Genomic DNA, 21,058 nt, shown 5'->3' with positions numbered 1-21,058 from the left:
ATCAACCATATAATCGATTAAATGATTTGCAGGAATGGGACTCACCAAGCAGTATTTGCGATATAAACACGACGGTACCTGTAACGTGGTAGCATCCAGCAGTGGGACTGTTGCCGCTATTACTGATAATATTTGTGCTGTGTCAGCATGTGAAAATGTTCACTTTTATAACATGAAATTGGGCGAAAAGGTTAGTCTTGCCCTTATTAACCTTACTATCAGAATTAGTTTTGATAAATAAGTCGAGGTTTTCTAAAACTGCATCAGAATTCGAGTAAACTGTGCACATTTATGAAATGGCACTATGGAAAATTAATGCAAATAATTGAGCTTTAAATTATTTCTTCTTAGCCAAAAATTTCTTCTATATAGGTTTAAAATTTTGTAGATATAAATAGTTTATATAGACTGTGCTTCACAAAACTGGAGAAAATTAGAACAGTTCAGGAACCGTCAAGTTGGCTAGTTTCCTCTTCCAGGTAGCGCCCGTTTACTATTTGAAGTAAGAAAAAAAGGTTGGGACTTTTTTAATTGTTTGAGTGTGAAACTTTGAACACAGGTTTTAAACTTTTTTGGCCATTTGAATATTTGATTTAGAGCTTATAAAAGACTGGTCCAGGAATTCCGACTTTCAGGTTGATGAGGTCAGAGGGTCAGATAAGTGTGTTTCAACTATTAAATTCAGTGGGAATCGACGATTCCTTGCTGTTGGATATGTGGATGGAACAGTTCGGTTGTACGATCGGAAAAGCGATGGTTTGAAATCATTTATTTTGATGTAGTACTAATATTTTAACCATGAAAAGGATTTATTCAGGTTTTTAGTCTCCTTGAATAAGATTAGCGTCTATTCCGTAAATATCTTTGTTATGCTTCTCTTCTCCAAATACTCCTATGAATTCAATAGGGCATTAGGCTGTTCGAAAGAGTATTCTCATGTGACCGGAAAATTTCTCCATTTTATGGAGTAATAAGAAATCGCATTTGTAAGTATTTAGCACTAGTTGAGAAATATCTCTTCAGAAAAATCATGTCAAATAAATTTGAATTCCTTTCCAAAATTTAGATCGATCATTGTATGTCACATTTGCTGGACACAGAACAGGTGTGAATTGCATTGCATTTACTAAAGATGGTATGACACTGGCAACTGGTGGAAAGGTATTTTCTGGATTTTTAAGTTTCCTGAAATTCCATACGAGTGATGAAAATCCTTACACCATTATAATTCTGTTCCTGTAGTTATACATGCATGTAATTACAGCCATTGGTCGTTTGATATAATTTGTTCCCCGTAGTTGCTGGATTAAAATTTTTTCCTAATAACAGAAAACATGAGTTTTAGCTTAAATTCTGAAATTCAAGTCCAGATTTCCACTCACTATGTTTCGGTCTTTAGCTTTTTGGAATGCCTGTGATTTCATATTTGTAACTCGGACGGCTTTAGAAAGGGCATTTTAGGGATTTTTCAGATTAACTTATATTATTTATTCACTTCACTGTCTTGTAATTACAGGATTCCGCGGTGGTAATTTGGGATGTCGTAAATGAATCTGGTTTATTCCGTTTAAATGGGCACAAAAATTCGGTTACACAATTACAGTTTACATTAAATGGACGGTTTCTTATTAGCAGGTATTTTGTCGTCTTTTTATCCCACACTGCAGAGCATTATTTTCTAAAACATTCAAGAGTAAGTGTTAGGATTTTGTGTAGCGCACCTGTTGTTGTATTTTTTTTTTAATATTGTGTTTTTTTTAGCTCGAAAGATACGTATGTGAAGTTCTGGAGTTTAGATACGAAAAGTTGTTTTTTCACCATCACAGATAGCCATTCTGAGGTACCAATTTTAGTTTTAGACTTAATATTTGTTTCGATTATTTTCTTTTTCTCGTTCTAACAATATTAAGTTTGAAAGAGAAGCCGAAAATGGGCTAATAAAGAACTGAAACTAACGAATTGGATGAAATGACGAACATGCACCATATCGTTTTCTTTCTTTCAGTAAGGGAATAATAATTTTTGTTAATTTCTACTTGCTTTACTCTTTTGTGTTTGAAGGTTTATACGTTTTCACTGCTCAAAAATGATAGTTTCTTACTGCTTGGATCCGCAGAGTTGGAACTACGAGTCTTTGAACTTCACTGGCTTGAAAAAGAGGAGGTGGATGATGAAGACGGTAACTCGACGAAAAAATCAAAAGCCGGTGAAAACTCTGTTGAATTTAGTGAGGATACGCAGGCAAATGTGAGTATTTTTAAGGTTTAAAGTGGGAAAATTTCCAATGAGGAAATAATACTAATGGCAAGTACTTTGATTTCTTTTGAAAATTCTCGGAGATTTTCAAGTTTGTAAAAAATTTTCTATGGTTTTGTTCTTTCAGAAAATTGTGCGTTGTGTGAAAAAGGGACAGATTTTGAGACGCTCTAAAGGACGCGCTCTTCAACTTGCTGTTAGCCGAGATGAGAAACTTATTGCATGTGTGGTAAGTTTGTGCAATCGACTTTTTCTGCTGAAGTTCTTATACTAATCCTTTGTTAAATTGGAGTAATTTCAATGGGAGAAAGGTGTAATCTGTGACATTTTTCTTTTTTTTTTTCTGGTCTTTTCTTGCTATTCAAAGAAATGGGTGAGACAGAAATTTTTGTCCGTAGTTATGGCTTGAAAAAGATTGAAAATTGCTGTGGTTAGAAAAGTATGTTACAGTTTATTTTTCTCGCAATTTGTATCCATTGCAAATAATTTATTTGCCTATGGGAAGATTGCTGTCTTTTGTTCGATTTTGAATTTTCAGTAATAGTATTTTTAAAAACTGGAATTTTAAATTTTTTTGATATTTCATAAACAAATTGAGCGAGGAATTGTTCAGGGTTCGTCACATTGTGTTGATATCTTCCGGATATATGATGATAATGAATCACAAAAGCGACTTATGAAGAAACTTCGGAAGGCTCGTAAAAAGTCAACTGAAAGGTATTTCTACCTGACATTTTCAGATTTTTTTTCTTTTGTATTATATTGTTATTAGTAACGGTAAGAAATTTGTATCAGTGAAGATGGCAAACTATTGATTAGCAGTTGCAGTGGTGACGCGGAAACGATTTCGGAAACAGATATCGCAAAAGATGTCACCATTTTGATCTCACGGATAGGTGAGTACAAACCCAGTGGGAAAGTGAAGTGGGTTGATTTCAGCTCAGGTGTGAAACAGTGTGGAGATGAAGTACGTCAATATCAGGTTCGTTATGCTTTTGTTATTGGGAAGTGCTTATTTATCTGCTGTTGCATTAACAAGTATTTGTGCCTAAATAAGTTCATGAAAATAAAGGCTTCAAATTATATCCGTGTGACTTCAGTTTTCGGTAAGAAAAAGCCTGTTGCTGGATTACTTCAAGCAGTATATAGTTTTAAAAAAAGAAACGATGAAGTGATAAGATTTCCTATCGGCCTTCAATCCGATGCCGACGCTGTTGCTACTGCCACTTTACGTGGCTATGTCATGTTTTCTTTCTTGGATATCTTTTGCTTCAGTTTCAACCCGCTCTCTTAACCACTCGCATATTATCGCATTCAAATTTGAGTCAAATGGTTGTTTACTATTCTGTGATGTTAAGACAAATATTGTATAAAACTAGATTTGATTCTTTCGATTTAGTTTTATGTGCTCTACGCAGCGAATACAGTTTTCTCTGAAGCAGTCTTGGTCGATTTCAAATCAAATGAAGTGCAATTTACTGATTTGGCTGACTTAAATCGGGTTAGCAGTACCTACAATCACTAGCAGATCGTGACTTCGTTTTCTGATAACTTTCAAGATTTTAATTCCACTTTTTTTTACGGCAGTAATTTATTTCCACATTTTAGTTAGGTCATCGCACAGATGTTCGATGTTTAGCGGTTGCAGAAAATGGGTTCGGTTTTGTGTCAGGAAGTGCAGAATCTGCTATCGTATGGAATTTGCATAGTCTCAAGGTGCGAACGTTTATTTTTCTTGGTTTTCGAAACTCCTAAACAAATTTAATTTTTTTGCAACAACTTGAATTTTAAATTTTTCGAGATACTGTGCAGATTTGACGGAACTAAATGTACTTTTAATTTTAAATTTAAACTTGGATCGGTTCGTTATTTTGCAGATTTCGCACACGTTAGAAGATGAACAAATGGCAGACATCACTGCGTCACTGTTTGTTACAGGCGATAAACATATTATTTTAGCGACAAAGGTAAGTTAATTTACGTTTGATAACTTGAAATCGTGTGGTTTTTGTTGTTCGTTTTTGCACAAAATCTTGTTCATACGTTCAATTTCCCAATTATCTTAAGGAGGGCAGCATATTTCTGTTTGAACTGGCAACAAATGAAATGCTCGAAATGGTTAAGAAAGTTCATGATGGGGCTATTTGGCAGCTCATTCCAACACCTGATAAGGTACAAAATTTCGACTGATTTATAATTTTAAAGTTCTGAAGCTCACTTAAACGTAAAGAAAATTAAATTGTTTTCTTTATTTAAACGTAAGAAAAATCAGAAATTAAATTATGGTACTTTTTGTATATTTTCGAAATTTATTCCAATTTCAGAAGGGTTTTATCTCCTGTGGTAATGATAAGACGGTTCGATTTTGGAACTACGAATTAGTGAGTGAAGGGACGAGGTATGGTATTTTTTGGGGTGTTATTATTATCATGTTTTAGAGGGAAATATACAAATCCTACAAATGAATAATTGGAGTGTGGATCATATTTAGATATTGTACTTTCTGCAATCATCGTAAGAGGATATTACTACGTGACACTCTGAATTTCATCAAAATACTGTGAATAAAATCTTCAGAAAGCGCCTATCAATGAGGCCATTTCGGGTGCTTCAAGTACCAGATGAAGCGTTGTGTGTTGCTGCTAGTAATGATTCGCGTTTTCTTGCTGTGGGGCTTCTGGACAACACGGCTTGCGTTTATTTCGTGGATACTCTTAAATTTTTCGTTTCACTTTATGGACATTCACTCCCTGTGACAGCCATTCATATTTCACATGTATGTTTCTTCATCGAAATTTAAACTTCAAGACTAGTAAACGAGAATTTTTTATATATTTGTAAGTTCTGCGTTCAAAACATTCGTACTATTTTTCTGAGAACTACGCTGCAGTAAAGTATTCATTTTAGTTTTTCAACTTTTCTCAGTTTTTTCATTATTTTGTAGTCGCATTAATTGTCTTGTATTTAAGCGAGTTCTTGAACGTTAACATTATAAATTCATCCTTTTTAGGATAATAAATTAGTTGCTACTGGATCAGCCGATAAAAGCGTCAAGATATGGGGACTAGACTTTGGGGATTGTCACAAGTCTTTTCATGCGCACGATGACATGTAATTTTGCTTTGGTCATTGGTTTCTTTCCGGTTTTTTTCTAAAATTTAACCTCGCACCTGAATGCGTAAACTAATTGGTGTTACCTGTAATGGTTTCCAGCGTGACTTGCGTTTTGTTTTCACCAGAGGAACATTTGCTGTGGTCTGCCGGTAAAGACGGTTTGATTAAGCAGTGGGATGCAGTGAAGTTTGAGCGGATTCAGGTCTTAAATTTACACTCAGCCGAAATTCGAGCTCTTGCACAAAGCAGTAATGGAAAATGTGTTGTAAGTTCTTAGTCGTAATCAGGGAAAATCAAAATTACAAATCTAAATTTCGATTTAACGAATCTTTTGAAAATCTCGTTTTAAAGATAATAATGTGAAATTTAAATTTTGAATTCTGAATTTTTCTACCATAGATTTCTTCCTCACATGACAAATCAATCCGTTTATGGGAACTGACAGAAGAAATCATTGTTCTGCAAGAAGAAGAAGCAATGGAGCGAGAAAAGGAATACGAAAAGCGTCTGATCCAACTAGATGATGTTGTGCCTGGTGAAGAAAAAACTAATGAAGCCGAAATAGCTGTTCAGAAAAGCATTTCAAGCATTAAATCGGTCAATTCCGTTTAATTGTCATGGTTAAAAGAAAAGAATGACATTTATACATAAGCTTCATGAAGACGGATCTAAATCGATCCTTCAAGTTGTTCTAACTCATTGTTTATTGCGACCACTCCATAAATCATTTAGTCTTAGTTCGGCAACATGTGATATTCTATTCATAGTATGTGTAAAATTTTCGAGGATTTGCTTTGCTGTATGCCAAACGTAATTAGTAGCTTTTTTCCATTGCGTAAAATATTTATGTTTAATTTAATATGAACAAATCCTTTTTTTCACCTGAGAGGAGGAGTACCTTATGTTCGATCAGCACTTCTTTTCGTTAAATTGAATGTTTTTAGGCTGAAGATATTATTGAAGCGTTAGAGATTGCGCGAAATGAGAGGGCAGCTATGTTGGATGACCCAAAGGTGACTTTCGTACCAGTAATTTGTACCTGATATCTAGTCACCTTTCGTATATTTTTGGAAAGGATTTATTAGTTTTCTTTTACAGCTTTGTTATTTTTGCAGCATGAAAAGCATCCGTTGGTACTATATTTTCAAAGCGTATCGCTTGACCACTTTATACTTGATGTGATTCAACGAGTACCATCCAGGTTGGTTTAATTTTTCCCGGTTTCTTTATTTCCAAACTGTTGGGGATTTTTTTCCTTATTTGCTTTTTAGTCATTTGGAAAAAAGCTTATTAATGGTTCCGTTCGGTTTTGTTCCGGATATTATCAAGGCATTAGGTGTTTGCATTGGAAAACGTTATAAAGCAGAACTGGCATCACGTGTTCTACTTTTCATTGTGAAGTGAGATTTCCAATTTGCCTGTCAGACTTTTTTTTTGTTTGTTTTAATTTACCATTCTACATATAGAAATAAATATCAGGATGTCGCAATTATTCAGTTTTCTGAGTTTGGAATTTAAATTGTTTAAAATTGCGAAGTTATCAGTTAATTATTTCTTAAAATGCTTAACGCGTTTATTTTTGAGTTTCTCCAAAGTTCTATCTCCTTTTTTTCATTTTCCAGAATTCATCACAGTCATCTCATAACACAGACTGATTTCATAACGCTGTTCGATGATTTATGTCGGGAGGTTCCGCGTGGATTGGATGATTTACGGGTTAATTTTACTCTTTGGTAATTTTAAAGGCATACATTGAGGTATATATTCATGTGATATATTTAAGAGCTGTATAATGACATCAAAGCGGTGAAACTTTTGTGCTATTTCTTTTTTATCCATCCTCAACTATGCGATCATAAATTTTCGTAATCGTGTTTATGAGGAAGTGATCGACGTGATAATTATGACTGACTGAAAACGACCATCGATTCGTTAAAAATTTATTTGATCAAAATCATCAATTTCTAGGATATATGTGGTTTCAATCTGGCGGCTTTGAGACTTTTCCAAAAAGAAGTGGAAGAACAATCGGAAGTGAAGCTATTTGCCGATTTTTCAGAATTAGGGAAGAAAACGAAAAAGAAATCAAGGAAGACCTTAATGAAGGTTTTTAGTTAAGAATATATTATTATCTAAAGCAGATGGTTGTGTGCTGTCACATTCAACTTTTGATCTTGATTATACGTTCTTGTCGAGTGGAAGTCGGAGTAATATCAAGAAATCACATCCTTTCTGCTGTTTGTATAATGGAAAATATAGAAATTGTTGATTGCTATTTTGAGAAGCAGTCAAAAAGTCATTTGTGTTGGATTTTCTAGAATTCTCTTTTTCATGGAATTTTATTGTTGATCTTTTTGTTGCTTTTGCTTTTACCATTGTTTGAGTTATCAGGTTTTTTGTTTTTTTATATCATTCAAATTATTAATTCTTCGCTTTTTATGTTGCTCAAGTTATTAAGTTGTATTGTGTAGTAAAATACATTATATTGAAATCATCGAAAAATCAACAATGGTTTCATAAACCAATAAAACTTGAATTTCTTGCACACAAAAAATTCCATTCTAGTTATTTAACATAGGTCAGTTTTTCGCACGTTTAATGTTTCACGTATTTTTTTCATGTTCTCTGATAATTCATCATCAACAAAAATGTAAAAGAATTGTAGGGAAAGTGGCATCAGATAATGGGAGCACTTAAATAAAACGTAATGATTCCAAATCATAAAATGTTTATTGTTTCTTTGGAATTAAATTGAAATTTCATCATTGGTACATCCAAAACAAGATTGCATAGCATAGAACAAAGACTATGGAAAGGTTAGTTTTGCATAAAGTTTCGAGTAATTAAATTTTGGTATAATTTCCTTTTGAATTTGTATTCTTTCCTTTGCTCTTTCTCAGAAATAGTAATTTTAATATTATATGATTTCTGCTTTACAGGTGCATCTTGTAATTTTAAGCACCATTTTGCTAGTTATAATTTTTCCCTGTCACAAAAAAAAAACGGGGATTAGATAAATTGTGAGAGACTTTGGTCATATTATTTAATTTTAGCTTACTTATGCTAATTATAACTTCGACGAATCCTTTGTTAATTAATCTCTTGATAAAGTAATTAACTTTAAATTTTCTTTTTCTTTCACATTAAATTATGATGTATGCAAGATTTTCATTTTCTTCTACACATTCATATTACATTTCCTTTATCTCACATCATTTAACGCTTATATTACTTTATCGTTTTGTCGTTACATATGTTCAACCTAAGAATAGCATGTATTAACGAAAAAAAAAAAGGAAAGATCAATGATCTATTTTAAGACTAATTAACTTTAGAAACATATTTGAAACAAAAATTATAAGAGATAGATAAATTGAATCTGTTGATTAGATGAGAAATGTAAGAAAAGAAGGAATAAAGTGGAGTTTCAGGGGAGGGGAAAAAAAAGTTAATTTTATAGAGCGATAAATTTTTAATCATTGGGGAAATGAACGATTACTTTCATAAGATTGAAGAAAAAAAAAGTTTGCATTTAAAATGAAAATAAAATAAATAAAAAGGGAGAAAAGAAAAAGAGATTTTACTTCAACTACAAAAAAAAAAAGGAAAAAAAAACGGTAGTAATTTGGAAAAGTATCATAAAATCAATCAATTAGTAATTAGTAAATAATTTTCAAAAAAGTAAAGAAATAGTGAATAATTTCTAAAATTCTTGTTTTATTTGTTACGTATTTTATTTTTAAAAAAAATGAAAAAAATAAAAATCAAAAAATTAATTGTCAAAAGAAATTTTTACAATTTTTTTTTTTCTTTTGACTTACAGAAATTAATGATTGATGTTCGCTTGAATTATTGCTAATTTTATTCATTGTTATTATCTTACATATAAATTATTTTGCAAAGAAAAAAAAAAAGAATTTGCATAATATAAGCATATTATGAAATTTATGAATAATTAAATTTATTTCACTTATGAAATTTTTTAATCGAACTACAATAATTGATAATTTTTTAATCGAATTACAATAATTGATAATTGTTGTTCAATGGAATTTAGGTTTGGATAATTTTAGATTTTTTGAATTTAATAATTTTTTTTTCTTTAATCTGGAAAGTTGGTAAAATTTCATCTAAAATTTATTTGTTTTTTACTTTTTTAAAATTCTTTTTCATATTTCTTACACATTCTTCGTTCAGTTTTTTTTTTTTCTTTTTTCTTTTTTCAATGGTTAGAGATCATTTTCTTCTTTTGGAAGAAAAAAAGGAAAATTGAAATATTGATCAAATTTTAAAGCCCCCTTTCTTATTTTTGCTTCCTTTCTTTTTCCCTCTCTTTTTCTGTCTTCTTTCCGAATAGGCTTGCAAAAAAAAAGCCTAGACTCTTTAAAAAGAAAAAAAAAGACTTGATTCCAATTTTTTTTCTCGATGTCTTTCCAAGTTAGAAACATCCATTTATTTGTTAACATTAATCAAAAATTTTATGAATATATTGGATCAAATTAATATTTTCATGTGATATTAACTTAATTCAGGGATAAAAAATTTTTTTCCATCAATAGTCATTGCTATCTGATATTTCGAAACTATCAATTAATAATAAATTTACTACCACCCGAAAATCACCCATTAGTTTTGTGATGATTTTCAACTTTGTTTTAATAAAGGAATTTCAGGTATTGGAATTTTCCTTTTTCTTTGCTTTCTTCCGCAAAATATTTTTCCAATTTTAAATGGGATTGGATTAAAAATAATAAATTTACTACCTCCGGAAAATACTTCCTGTTAGAAATTTAGGCTATAAAATCTGAATTTTGTTATGATTTTCAACTTTTCTTTGATTACTAAATTTCAGATTACTAAATTTGAATACTTTTATTACTAAATTGATTACTAAATTTGAATCTTCCGTTCCCTTACCTCTCTTTCGTAAAGAATTTTTTTAACAAAAAAAAAGAAAAACAAATACTTGTAACGTTCATAGTTGTCAAGTAACATAAATTAAATTTTTCATCCTCAAATTCCTTGCAACAAATTCACTTCATCATTCTCTTCAAAATTTTCTTCAACGATGTAATTCCATGGATAATACCATTCACAAGGGAATTTAGATTATGATCAAGTTATAAAATTTCGGTTATAAAAAAAAAAGAAAGTTATTCAGGTTTTGAAATTCCGGTTGCAAATAAAAGTTACAAAGTATTCAGGTTATAAAGTTTCCACTGATACGCTAATGAGGAGGTTAAATTGTGTAAGATAGAAATATTTATCACCTTATTAGGAGGTTACATTGTGTAAGGTAGAAATATTTATCACTTTATCATGTCATTCCATATTGTATATCATGTGAAACTAATGATTAAATTGATAAGTGAATACTGTTTCTAAAAACGAAAACGTAAATTTGTCATTAAATTTACATACACATTAAGGATTAACCTGTTAATCAACTTATTTTAACTTTCAATATCGATGAGGTTTTACGAAAAAAAATGCTAATTTATGATTTTTAAAGTGTCAGTTAATTAAAATCGAATTTAGGAACTTTTTTTTTCTCTACCGTAGAGACTTTCGGGCGAAAATGAAAAAATGGACAAAACGAAGATTGGCAAAGACAAATGTCTTCGTTTCAATGTCATTCATTTTTAACCTACCGAGTTAATACCATTTACCAATTTATATCCATTTCAGACGTGATCTTTGGTGATCGAAACGGAAAAAGCAATGATCAATGATAAGTGTGACAATTGCGGATCCTTGTTGAAGTGAAATTATACAGAAAAAGTAAGACATTAATTCATTTATTCTAAATGCATGCATGCTATTCATTTGTGATCAGTTATCAATAACATAGGTACGTGAAGATAATTTCGTGGTCAGTTATGAATATTGTAAGGTACGTGAAAATGATTTTGTGATCAGTTATTAATGGTGTAAAGTACGTGAAGATGATTTCGTGATCAGTTATGAATAGTGTAAGGTACGTGAAGATGATTTCGTGATCAGTTATGAATAATGTGAGATACGTGAAGATGATTAAGTCGCATGATACTGAAGCAGTGAACTGTTCACATAATGAAATGAGGGATAACTGAACTTTTAGTTTTTGAACTTTAAGTAATTATTTGGATAAATGATTGACACTAAATAAGTAGATTTAAAAAAAACAAAGTTATAATTCCATGTGAACTCTGTAGAATTCATTGCATCCGTCGTCTGACCTTTCCTAGTGTAAAGTTAAAATGAAAGTTACCATTGCAGCAATTTTTAGTAAAAAAAACGACACCTTAAAGTAAATAATAATAAGTTTATAAAATGATGTTGCCATAGGAACGGCGGGGTATTCGCTTCTGGAGTTGTTTGTTCATTAGCTGTAAGTGTTTACAATTTATGTATTCAACAAAATGAAGTTATCTGCTTTATCTACCTTTTTTAATCTGTACTTCAGGTTTCTTTTCGAATTGTTTGGATTATTTTTGGAATGTTTTGAATAGTCATTTTGGAAAAATAATATCCATATAGGAAATAGACTTATTTAATATATTAAACACGTCAAACCTTTATTATTCAAAAGTCAAAACATGGTTTATGTCCGAATATGTAAACGAGATGTTGTTACATATTAATCGATCATGTTTGAACTCTTGATGATCTTTTTTTTTTGTTGCTTCTAGTAAATAGCTTCGTTATTTTTGGTTTCAATAGCAAAATTGTAATTTGATGTTAAGAAATTTCCTGAGAATTCATTGTAACAAATTTTCCATATTTTAAATTTTAATAATTAGGAATTTTTTTATTGTCAACAAGAAAATTGCAATACGATCATGAATGCAATGATAAGGAGACATCTGTAAAATAGAGATATTTGCGTGATTTTTCAAATAATAATAATTAACCAACCCTTTTTTCATTCTTCATCATATTCATTCCCATCAAATATTTGCATCTGTTGTTTAATTAATTAACTTTTTAATCTTTTCTATTTATTTAAGATATATGCTTTATATAAAGTGTTTGTTTTTTTTCTCCCAAAATACTTTTATATATTACAGCATTGGTTATTAGATATGTGTTAAGTATAGCATGAGAGTGCATTGACAATTTTGTTGATGAAATGCGTATTTCTTTTTTTAAGTATCTGTTTGAATTTATATGATAAAATGACTAGTCATTACAATATATTCACTAAAGGTATATGCATGTTATTCAGGATATTGTGAGTGTGCTAATTTCATATTATGAAAAATACTGTGGAAGTTTTAATTTTTTATTTTTATTCTTTAATATCGGTAATATTTTTTTGCGTAATTTTTCAAATAGCAATAAAGTTTTGTTGTTTCTTTTTTTTTTTTGATGCTCTGATTCTTTTTTTTAGATTTAATTTTATTATTTTTTTTTTGTACACTTCTAAAAAAATAATTTCAATAATTACTGTAGTTTTGAAATTTCTAATACTATTTTCAGGATAACTAATGATATTTTTCGTATGGTCACTTGTGTTATCTGCTGTGAAATTTGCACGACGTCAACGGCTAGTATCAGTATTATCGGAATACTTCATTTGGAATCTTTCGCATAATTCGATACTTTTATGTCGACAAATTCCTTGTTTTTCTTGCTTTTCAAGAAATAAAGAGAAGTAAGTTTGTCATATTTTCATTGTTTTATATAAGGTTGTATGTTAATTCATAGTTGATTTTTGATATTTTAATTCATTTAAATGCTTATTTTGCTTGTTATTCATTTATTTACTTATTTATTAAATTTCTTAAGTACTTTTTGAATATTTATCTTTATAACTCTTATTTTCCTTTGTTTGCTCCTCTTTTACATAGTTATTTAGTTTTACTTTATATACCTTTTCTTTTGAAATCTCTTTTAAAATTTATTTACTTGATATATTAACCAAGCTACATATTATTAACTTACCGTTTACTTATGTACTTTTTGAAATTACTTTTTTTTTTGGATTTCTCATCCATTTATTTCCTTGATTAACTTCCTCTGTTGCATATAAGTGCCCAAAAATCTCATTGAGTCAACTTTGAAGTTTTGAAAGGGGAAAAATATTTGTAGCTATGGATGAACTAATATATTTCAATTAAATCTTTATGTTATAAACTTAATTAACTTATTTAAACAATTCAGTTATGAAAAATTAACGGGTACTTCGAACATATTACGAAAGACGAGCAGTGAACCGTGCCTTCCAGGTGAACTGATTGCAAGACCAATTTATCGTACCGAGGAAATGGAATTTGTTGTTCAGTTAGATGCTGTAAGCTGTTTTACAAAGTTTTTTTTTTTTCATCTCATTAAAAAGTGAAATTATATGAGTGCTTTCTCAAAGAGTAATTCTATGTGTGGGATTATAAAAATTAGATTTAAAATAGAGTTAGAATCGAATTGAAGTTTAGATTCAGAAATTTTGATAAGCGAAGATTGTTAAGGACAGTTATCTGATCATTTTGTATACAACTTTTTAGAAAGAATGGTATAAGTAGACTCCATGATGTATTCCCCTAATCTTGATTAGTAGAGCTACGAGAATCTTTTTCTCGTATCGGGAAAAAATTATGGCTGATCGGTAAAATCATTCAATGTCGGGAAAACCGGAATATTTTTACAGTATAGAAGTATGTCGGCATAATCAAATATTTGTATATTATAGAAATATCTCAAATTAAGTAGAATTCATTTTCATTAAAATGGGATTTTGTACTACAGAGGTTGTTTAATTTTGAATATTTGTTAGATGAATGATTCATTGCATACAAACAAAAGTAATAATAATACTAATATAAATGTTTCGATGATTTAATTTAACCAATCATTTATCCAATTTTCTCATCCTCTGATACAGTCTTATATGTGCGAATGTTGCATTATTGTAAACCAACTTCCACTCTATAAAGAATGAATGGTCATTGGTCGAAGAAGACGGTCGGTCATTCATTAAACTCCACTCGATACGCTACGGTTTAACTCAACCCATTACACTACACATATTCCACCAAACTTTTCTTGTTAGCAAAAATAATGAGGAATAGCCTGTTGATCGATTGTACTCACGATATTTTCTGATCTTCTTATAATTTGTACCAAAGAATATATCTTCCATCAATCAATAATAATCTTTATAAAAATTAATTACCTATGCTAATTTTCAAGAATAAAACTTTCACAACATCCAATATAATTGTGGAATATTATTCAAAATTTTAAATTTATATCAAAATTTTCAAAAAAAAAAGAAGATATTCGATGTAAATTTGATAACAAAACATTCTTTAAAATTTGAAAATTTTCATTTTATTATTTTGAAAATTTTCAAAAAAATATTGAATATTGATTTTCGAATTTTCAAAATTTCTTTCAAATCTTTAATTTTTGGTTCTATTCTTTTTCTGTTATTTTAAGCCACAATTGGATATTATGGATTGGAATATATTTACGCCGCCAATTCATGGTTCTATTCCACGTGTTCATTTTATTGCTTTTTTGGATAAGAAATGTGATAAATATGATGAAACATTGGATGATAGTATTATGCTTACTGATTCATTTGATACCATCGATGAACAATCAGCCATTCATTCTTCCAACTTACCATCAATTCTGGTAACATTTACCTATTTGACATTGGACAAGAACTAGGCTTCTGGAATAATATTGCAAGAAACGAACACAAGCAAAAATACCTCATTTTCTCTTTCAATTTATCATCAATTCTAGTAACATTTATATATTTAGCATTGGATGAGAACTAGGCTCCTAGGCTAGTATTGCTAGCTTTTCCAACATTACCTTGATCGGTTTGCATATGATGGTTAGTAAGTTCAAGTTCATCTTGAAGTTTATCTTCATACAATCATTACTAAAATTATGTGAAATGATAAAATTTAGCAGATGATAATGTTCTTGTTTAGATAGTAAAATGTTTATTTTATTGGAAGTTAATTTTAGAAATTTTAATTTTCATATTTTTTTTCTTTTTATTATTAGATTGGTAATTTATGCAATAAAATCGCTCATCGACGAGGACGTCCGTGGGAAATTCTTTATGAATGTACATTATATGATTTTTATGATATTGCTTTTGCATGGTCACAGAATTCACTGTTTGATATTGATGGTAAAGCGATTGTCAAAATGATGAAAGGTTAATGAAAGTTAGAGTTTTTCTTTTCTTTCTTTTTTTAAATTTATATTTGTCACCTTTGTTTGAATGTATTGTTTATTTTAAAAAGATGGTTAAAAATGTGTTGAATTGTAATTTTTTGCAATATAATTATAGTGGTTATGTTTTATGCATGTAATTCTATGGATGAATGATTCCATGGATGAAATGATTGGATGAACTTTTTCATTTTTTTTTTCTGCCAAAACATTTAGAGAAAGTTATGTTTCCTTTTCCAATGGCAAATTAATAATAATAATAATAATAATAATTCCACAAGTGAAATTTTGCAAATATTAAAACAAAAATTAATCTTTTTTAATATGCATTTAAAAAAAATGAATAATATTTTTGCAGTGATAACATTGCCGGAAAGTTTTTTCATTCAATCTGATGATAGTAACAGTTTACAAAGGAGTATATCACCTCCTCTTAGTTGTAAGTTTCATTTATTTATAAAATTTATTTAGTAGGAATTAGACAGGTTTTTATTTTCTTCTCAACTAAAAACTAATAATATAGAAGATTGTTGTGACACTTTTATATGATATTTATAATATAATTTGATGATTTATTGCTAATCCCACAAATTTTACTGTTCACAATTTTTATTTAATTCAATAATGATCAGAATTTCCGATGTTGGAATGGAATAGTCGCATATAGACTAGAAAGAGAGGAAGAATAATATTCATTTACTAGACAAATAATATATTGAATAAGTCGTGTAGCAAAACAATTGGTTTACATACACATCGGGAAAAGGACATGAATCATTCGTAAATCATTTTGTAATGATGAAAGTATAAATGACAAGTATAAGTGGAACAATTAGTAAATCACGTGGTGATAAAAATATAGGTGATAACGGAACAATTAGTAAATCACGTAATGATAAAAGTATAGGTGATAGCGGAACAATTAATAAATCACGTAATGATAAAAGTATAGGTGATAACGGAACAATTAGTAAATCACGTAATGATGATAACGTAAATGATAACATAACAAATTAGTTATGTTCAAATATTGGATAAATTTCAACAAATTATGTGATAAATGAGTCATTTTTTTAGGTGGTGAATGGGGGATAAATTCATCACGTAGCAGTTTATCGCTGGAACCACTTTCATTATTGGAATTACTTTATGAACGAGAACATAGCTGTATTATGGATAAAGATGATTATCGGAATTTTCATGGTTCCTCAGCTTTATCCTTCTTTTCTAACAATGATTCAGTGTTACATTACGATCATCGACTGGAATTACCCGCTCCATCTAATTTTCAGTAAATTTTTTCATGCTTTGCGGAATATTATGCATAATATGATGTATCATGTACGATATGATGATAAGATGTGTTATGATGTATATGCCAATCAAATATCAAAAACAAAAACAAAAATATGTTCATGTAATTTATGGATCCGTTGACTACAGTTGGTTGGTGGAAATTTCAATGATTCATCAACTAATCATATGTTGTTTAAATTAATAAGAACGTAAACCGTATAATGCAAGGAAAGTCATTCGTACTCGAAATCTGTTGACATTTTTAAAATAATCATTAGTAGTTTTGGATATATTAATGGTTGTCATTTTATCATCATTTATCGTTATGCTAATTTTTCAATCAGTTCATTGTTTTTTTTTCTCTCTCTCTCAAATATTTATTTCAAGGTATAAATATTTTCTTGTCATTTATAAAATAAACTTGAAAAACCAAGATTGTATCTGAATTGACCTTCAAATGTATTAATTTTAAGGTTATCACCAGCCGATGTTTCCAGTAATAACTGCTTTGGATATATCAAGAAGCCGAATTCATTCCGATCAAGAAAATGTTCTGTATCACTTGAACGAACTCAAACAGTACTCAATGATGCTGTTCCAACCTATATCAAATATCTCAAAGAGCAAAATAAGATGAGAAAATGGTTATCAATGTTGTTGTTTCTCATTTGTTGTGTAGATTACATGAAAAATTTCATGTATCATTAAGTCGAGTTGTGAGAGAGAGAGGATGATGTTTCCTTAAATGAGATTGAAAAGGTTTTAGGAATAGTATTCCTTGCTAAAGATGACATTTCACAAGTGTTATTATCCATTTTATGACAAAATCAAAATCATTTGTATGTTTTGATTATAGGTTCATGATGATTAGGTTTGTAAATTTCATTGAAATGTCTGAAAATGTGTCTGAAATCTGTTGAAAAATCGGTTCAACGTTTTTTCTTTTTCTTTTTCTCCTACATTACATATATTTCTATTGATTTTCTACGGTTATATTACTGTAGAACCGTATCATATTGAATGTTGACATGTTGACATAGAAATAGATTGCGCAAATAATTGAATGATAATGGGTAGATGAAAATAATAATAACTGTCTGTTGTGTAAAAATAATATCGAAAAGGGTGGGAGGAAAATTTACCTTTCACGTGCTGTCTTACTCCTGTCGACTTTATTTTCAAAATTTTCTTCCGCTTCTCTTTCGTTCCTATTTTTCTTTTTTTCTTTTTCTCTTTTTTTTTGAATAATCCATGAAATATTTAAAAAATTGAAAAACTCTTATGTTTATCTTGAAAAATTTTCTTGTTTTCTCTGTGATGAAAATTTTTTGAAAATTTGCGGATTAAAAAAACTTTTCTAATTTTTTTTGTTTCAAAAAATTCTAAATTTTGTGTTCGTCAATTAACAATTTATTTTGAGCTTACTTTTTGAAATTTTCTCTTTTTTTTAATATACTGTCCATCTTTTTGTCTTTTTGTTAATTAAAAGTTTTTTTTTCCTGTTACCTCACTTATCGGCATCATCTAAAACAGATGTCACATTGACTGTGTGTGTGTCTGTGTGTGCGTTTTGCGCGTGTGTGTCTATAATGTGTACATTTACGCGTCCGCATGCATTTTCTTTTGATCAAAATTTTCCTGAATGCTTTTCTAATGAAGTGGATCAAACTGCAAATAGTACCAATAATGGATTTTAGGATTATTTTCGTTAAATTAGATGTTAATTTCCAGTCGTTCAAAAATTCAACAATTTGATCAGAAAACGAGAATTGCTGGTGTTGAAGAACACATTCTATATTCTTCTATGAATTCATCAAATAACCAAAAAAGAGCAATGCAGAAAATGGATGGTCATGCGAACTCTACGCTCTCAGAAACATCGACGAAATTATTCCGCAACAATTCAATAGTCAACTTTTCATCGATGATACCAATTCGGTACGCAAAGATGACGTTAGTTTGTCTGTGAAATTTACAAATGATAATATATATGATATTGGGAAACAGATTGTCATTTATTCGATTCCAGATGAGATGAACAATCCTTTAATCGAGCAAATTCAGGATGAAAAGAGTCAAATTCAACTGCAGTCGAACGAGGATCGCATCACTTCAGGTCAGATCAGTGGTCGCTCATATCAAATTCAGATGGAACCTAGTCAGATTTTAATTCGATCAGATCAAGAGTCAGTTATTCGGAAATTTCAAGACTCAAGCACTGCAAATGTTACATCAATAAACAAACCTCAGCATAAGCAATTTTCAAAAAAGATTGTAAATTCAACAACTTTTGAGGGAAACAAATCACAGTCATCAACTTCGATCATTGAGGTAATTCGATTAAATCAATTAAATTGAAATTGACCCTATTGATATCAAAAGGAAAAATACCAACAATGAATTTGTACATTTCTCTTATACCAAGTTATAGATCTCTCATATTTGATCTTATTTGTTTTTCTAACATGGCATGAATTTCAGGATGAATGTAAAATGATATCAGTAAGAACAGGTAAGCGAAAATATCATCATATCAATTTACCATTCTTATGCATTTTGTTTTTCTCATTTTTCAAGATATGTTTGTGGTAATAATTCCTCGTGAATGATGAGCAAAAAATTATTATTGGTTACACAATAATGGTGAAAAATTATTGCTCATTTAATAGGCCTCTATAATATATGTGTACTAATTTCAATCATATGACTGGTGATAAGTCTGAAATTATGTTGTTTTGTTGGAATCAAACAACTTTGTCAATATTGGATAAAAGTGATTTATTAACTTAATCATAGATGATAGGGGAAGAGGAGGCGGAGGAGAAGGAGAAGAAGAAGAGTTGTTTGCTATGAGATCAAGTATCGACCATTTTCAAAGTTGCCACCATTTGCTTTTTTCTTTAGTGTAAAAAGAAAATTATGGAGTGAACGAAAAAAAAAGGGAATTCCAAGCAAATGGTTTGGGTTAAGATTGAAAGTTTTGTTTCTTAAGTTCTAAAATTTAAAACTAAAATAATTTTACAGTTAGATGGTATGATGTTTCTCTCTTATCACTTTCACCTTAATCACCCTTTGTTGATTTCTTCTTTACTTGTTCTTATCACTTTTTATGAGCACTACTGTCTTTTGTTCTCGAGAAGTTTAATGTCGGTTTGCAGCGTTTGATTCATGGTTTTAATTTCAAAAACTGTGTACTTTCTTTATCATTATATTATTCTTGAATAAATTTCTATTCTTTTTTTTTCAGACTCTTACAAAATCTCCCCTGATTCTACATCGATTTTACTCTCATCTTTACTCCGGATTCCGGAAGAACAATCAAAGTTACTGGATAAAGAAATGTTTCGAATTTTCAGTGGTTCTCATTTGCACACCACAACAGATAGTGGAAAATTTCTTGCGAAACCTTTAATGGTGAAAATTTTTCTTAATATCATTTTGTTGATGGACATGCTGTTTTTTCCTATAATTAATTATCTGAGAGAATTCTTGAATCCTGAATTTTGTAATGACTAAAGAAGATTTAAAAATTTAATTTTAAAATCTTTTCATTCTACTAATTATATTCTTTTATTATTTGTATATTTTTAAATGAGATTTATGCATGTATTCAATAATTACATAAATTATTGTGCAGAAACTGAAAGGAAATTTTCAGATAGAAAATCATGAATTCCGAGTATGAAACCTTCGTGAGCATTTGCAGTGATACTATCAGTATTGCAAATGTTTGTTTAAGCTCTTTTTCGCTTGTAGATTTTGGTATTTACTGGTGACAATGATGATCTATTCAGTCGTATCTCAGAAACTCTTAGTACGATGTTACCATCTGATACTCATACTATTTTCCATTTGTCATATGAAGCTTTCTGCAAGCATCCATGGATTGGACAAAGTACTGCATGCTTGATTGTAGCTGATACGTCGCACCTGGACGACAAATGTTGGATTCGACTTCAGCAATATTTCAGTAATGTAAGGTTTTTTTAATATTTTAAATCTTTCCAACAAAAAAACTTGCTGGTTGCTTCTGTGGTCAAATTTTGCGAATTAAAAGAAAGGAACTATTATTATTAAAGGATTATTGGAGATTATTATTGTTATTATCATTACAATTATTGTTGTTATTATTATTTTATTATTATTATTATTATTATTATTATTATTATTATTATTATTATTATTATTATTATTATTATTATTATTATTATTATTA

At 29.7% G+C, this 21,058-nt stretch overlaps 2 protein-coding genes across 2 annotated transcripts in view; both read left to right on the top strand.

Moving 5' to 3' along the window:
• The window catches only part of LOAG_17934 (WD repeat-containing protein 3), an 8,474-nt gene extending 654 nt beyond the window's left edge, over positions 1-7,820 (top strand). The window contains exons 2-23 of the mRNA XM_020450602.1: positions 636-756; positions 1,067-1,161; positions 1,517-1,635; positions 1,762-1,840; positions 2,062-2,247; positions 2,384-2,485; positions 2,870-2,973; positions 3,085-3,238; positions 3,656-3,757; positions 3,865-3,972; positions 4,134-4,223; positions 4,324-4,428; positions 4,581-4,654; positions 4,834-5,032; positions 5,267-5,367; positions 5,470-5,635; positions 5,770-5,967; positions 6,315-6,383; positions 6,486-6,571; positions 6,642-6,770; positions 6,993-7,086; positions 7,339-7,820. Coding sequence (XP_020305698.1) covers positions 636-756; positions 1,067-1,161; positions 1,517-1,635; positions 1,762-1,840; positions 2,062-2,247; positions 2,384-2,485; positions 2,870-2,973; positions 3,085-3,238; positions 3,656-3,757; positions 3,865-3,972; positions 4,134-4,223; positions 4,324-4,428; positions 4,581-4,654; positions 4,834-5,032; positions 5,267-5,367; positions 5,470-5,635; positions 5,770-5,967; positions 6,315-6,383; positions 6,486-6,571; positions 6,642-6,770; positions 6,993-7,086; positions 7,339-7,488 — 2,631 coding nt within the window. The 3' untranslated portion in view covers positions 7,489-7,820. The remainder of the gene's footprint in view (positions 1-635; positions 757-1,066; positions 1,162-1,516; positions 1,636-1,761; positions 1,841-2,061; positions 2,248-2,383; positions 2,486-2,869; positions 2,974-3,084; positions 3,239-3,655; positions 3,758-3,864; positions 3,973-4,133; positions 4,224-4,323; positions 4,429-4,580; positions 4,655-4,833; positions 5,033-5,266; positions 5,368-5,469; positions 5,636-5,769; positions 5,968-6,314; positions 6,384-6,485; positions 6,572-6,641; positions 6,771-6,992; positions 7,087-7,338) is intronic.
• Positions 7,821-11,052: 3,232 nt separating this feature from the next.
• On the top strand, positions 11,053-20,832 carry LOAG_17933 (hypothetical protein; the record flags this gene model as incomplete). Its single annotated transcript, XM_020450601.1, has 13 exons — positions 11,053-11,151; positions 12,832-13,006; positions 13,516-13,645; positions 14,788-14,988; positions 15,373-15,529; positions 15,905-15,985; positions 16,624-16,837; positions 17,316-17,486; positions 18,574-18,617; positions 18,683-19,173; positions 19,324-19,354; positions 20,090-20,256; positions 20,599-20,832. Exons 2-13 carry the CDS (start codon positions 12,840-12,842, stop codon positions 20,830-20,832), a joined length of 2,088 nt encoding a protein of 695 aa, XP_020305697.1. The 5' UTR covers positions 11,053-11,151; positions 12,832-12,839.
• Positions 20,833-21,058: the final 226 nt, after the last annotated feature.

The sequence above is a fragment of the Loa loa genome (assembly GCF_000183805.2).
Source record: "Loa loa unplaced genomic scaffold supercont3.156, whole genome shotgun sequence".
In the NCBI taxonomy this organism is placed as follows: domain Eukaryota; kingdom Metazoa; phylum Nematoda; class Chromadorea; order Rhabditida; family Onchocercidae; genus Loa; species Loa loa.
The sequence above is the reverse complement of the archived record's forward strand: the minus strand, read 5'-3'. Positions and strand labels throughout refer to the sequence as shown.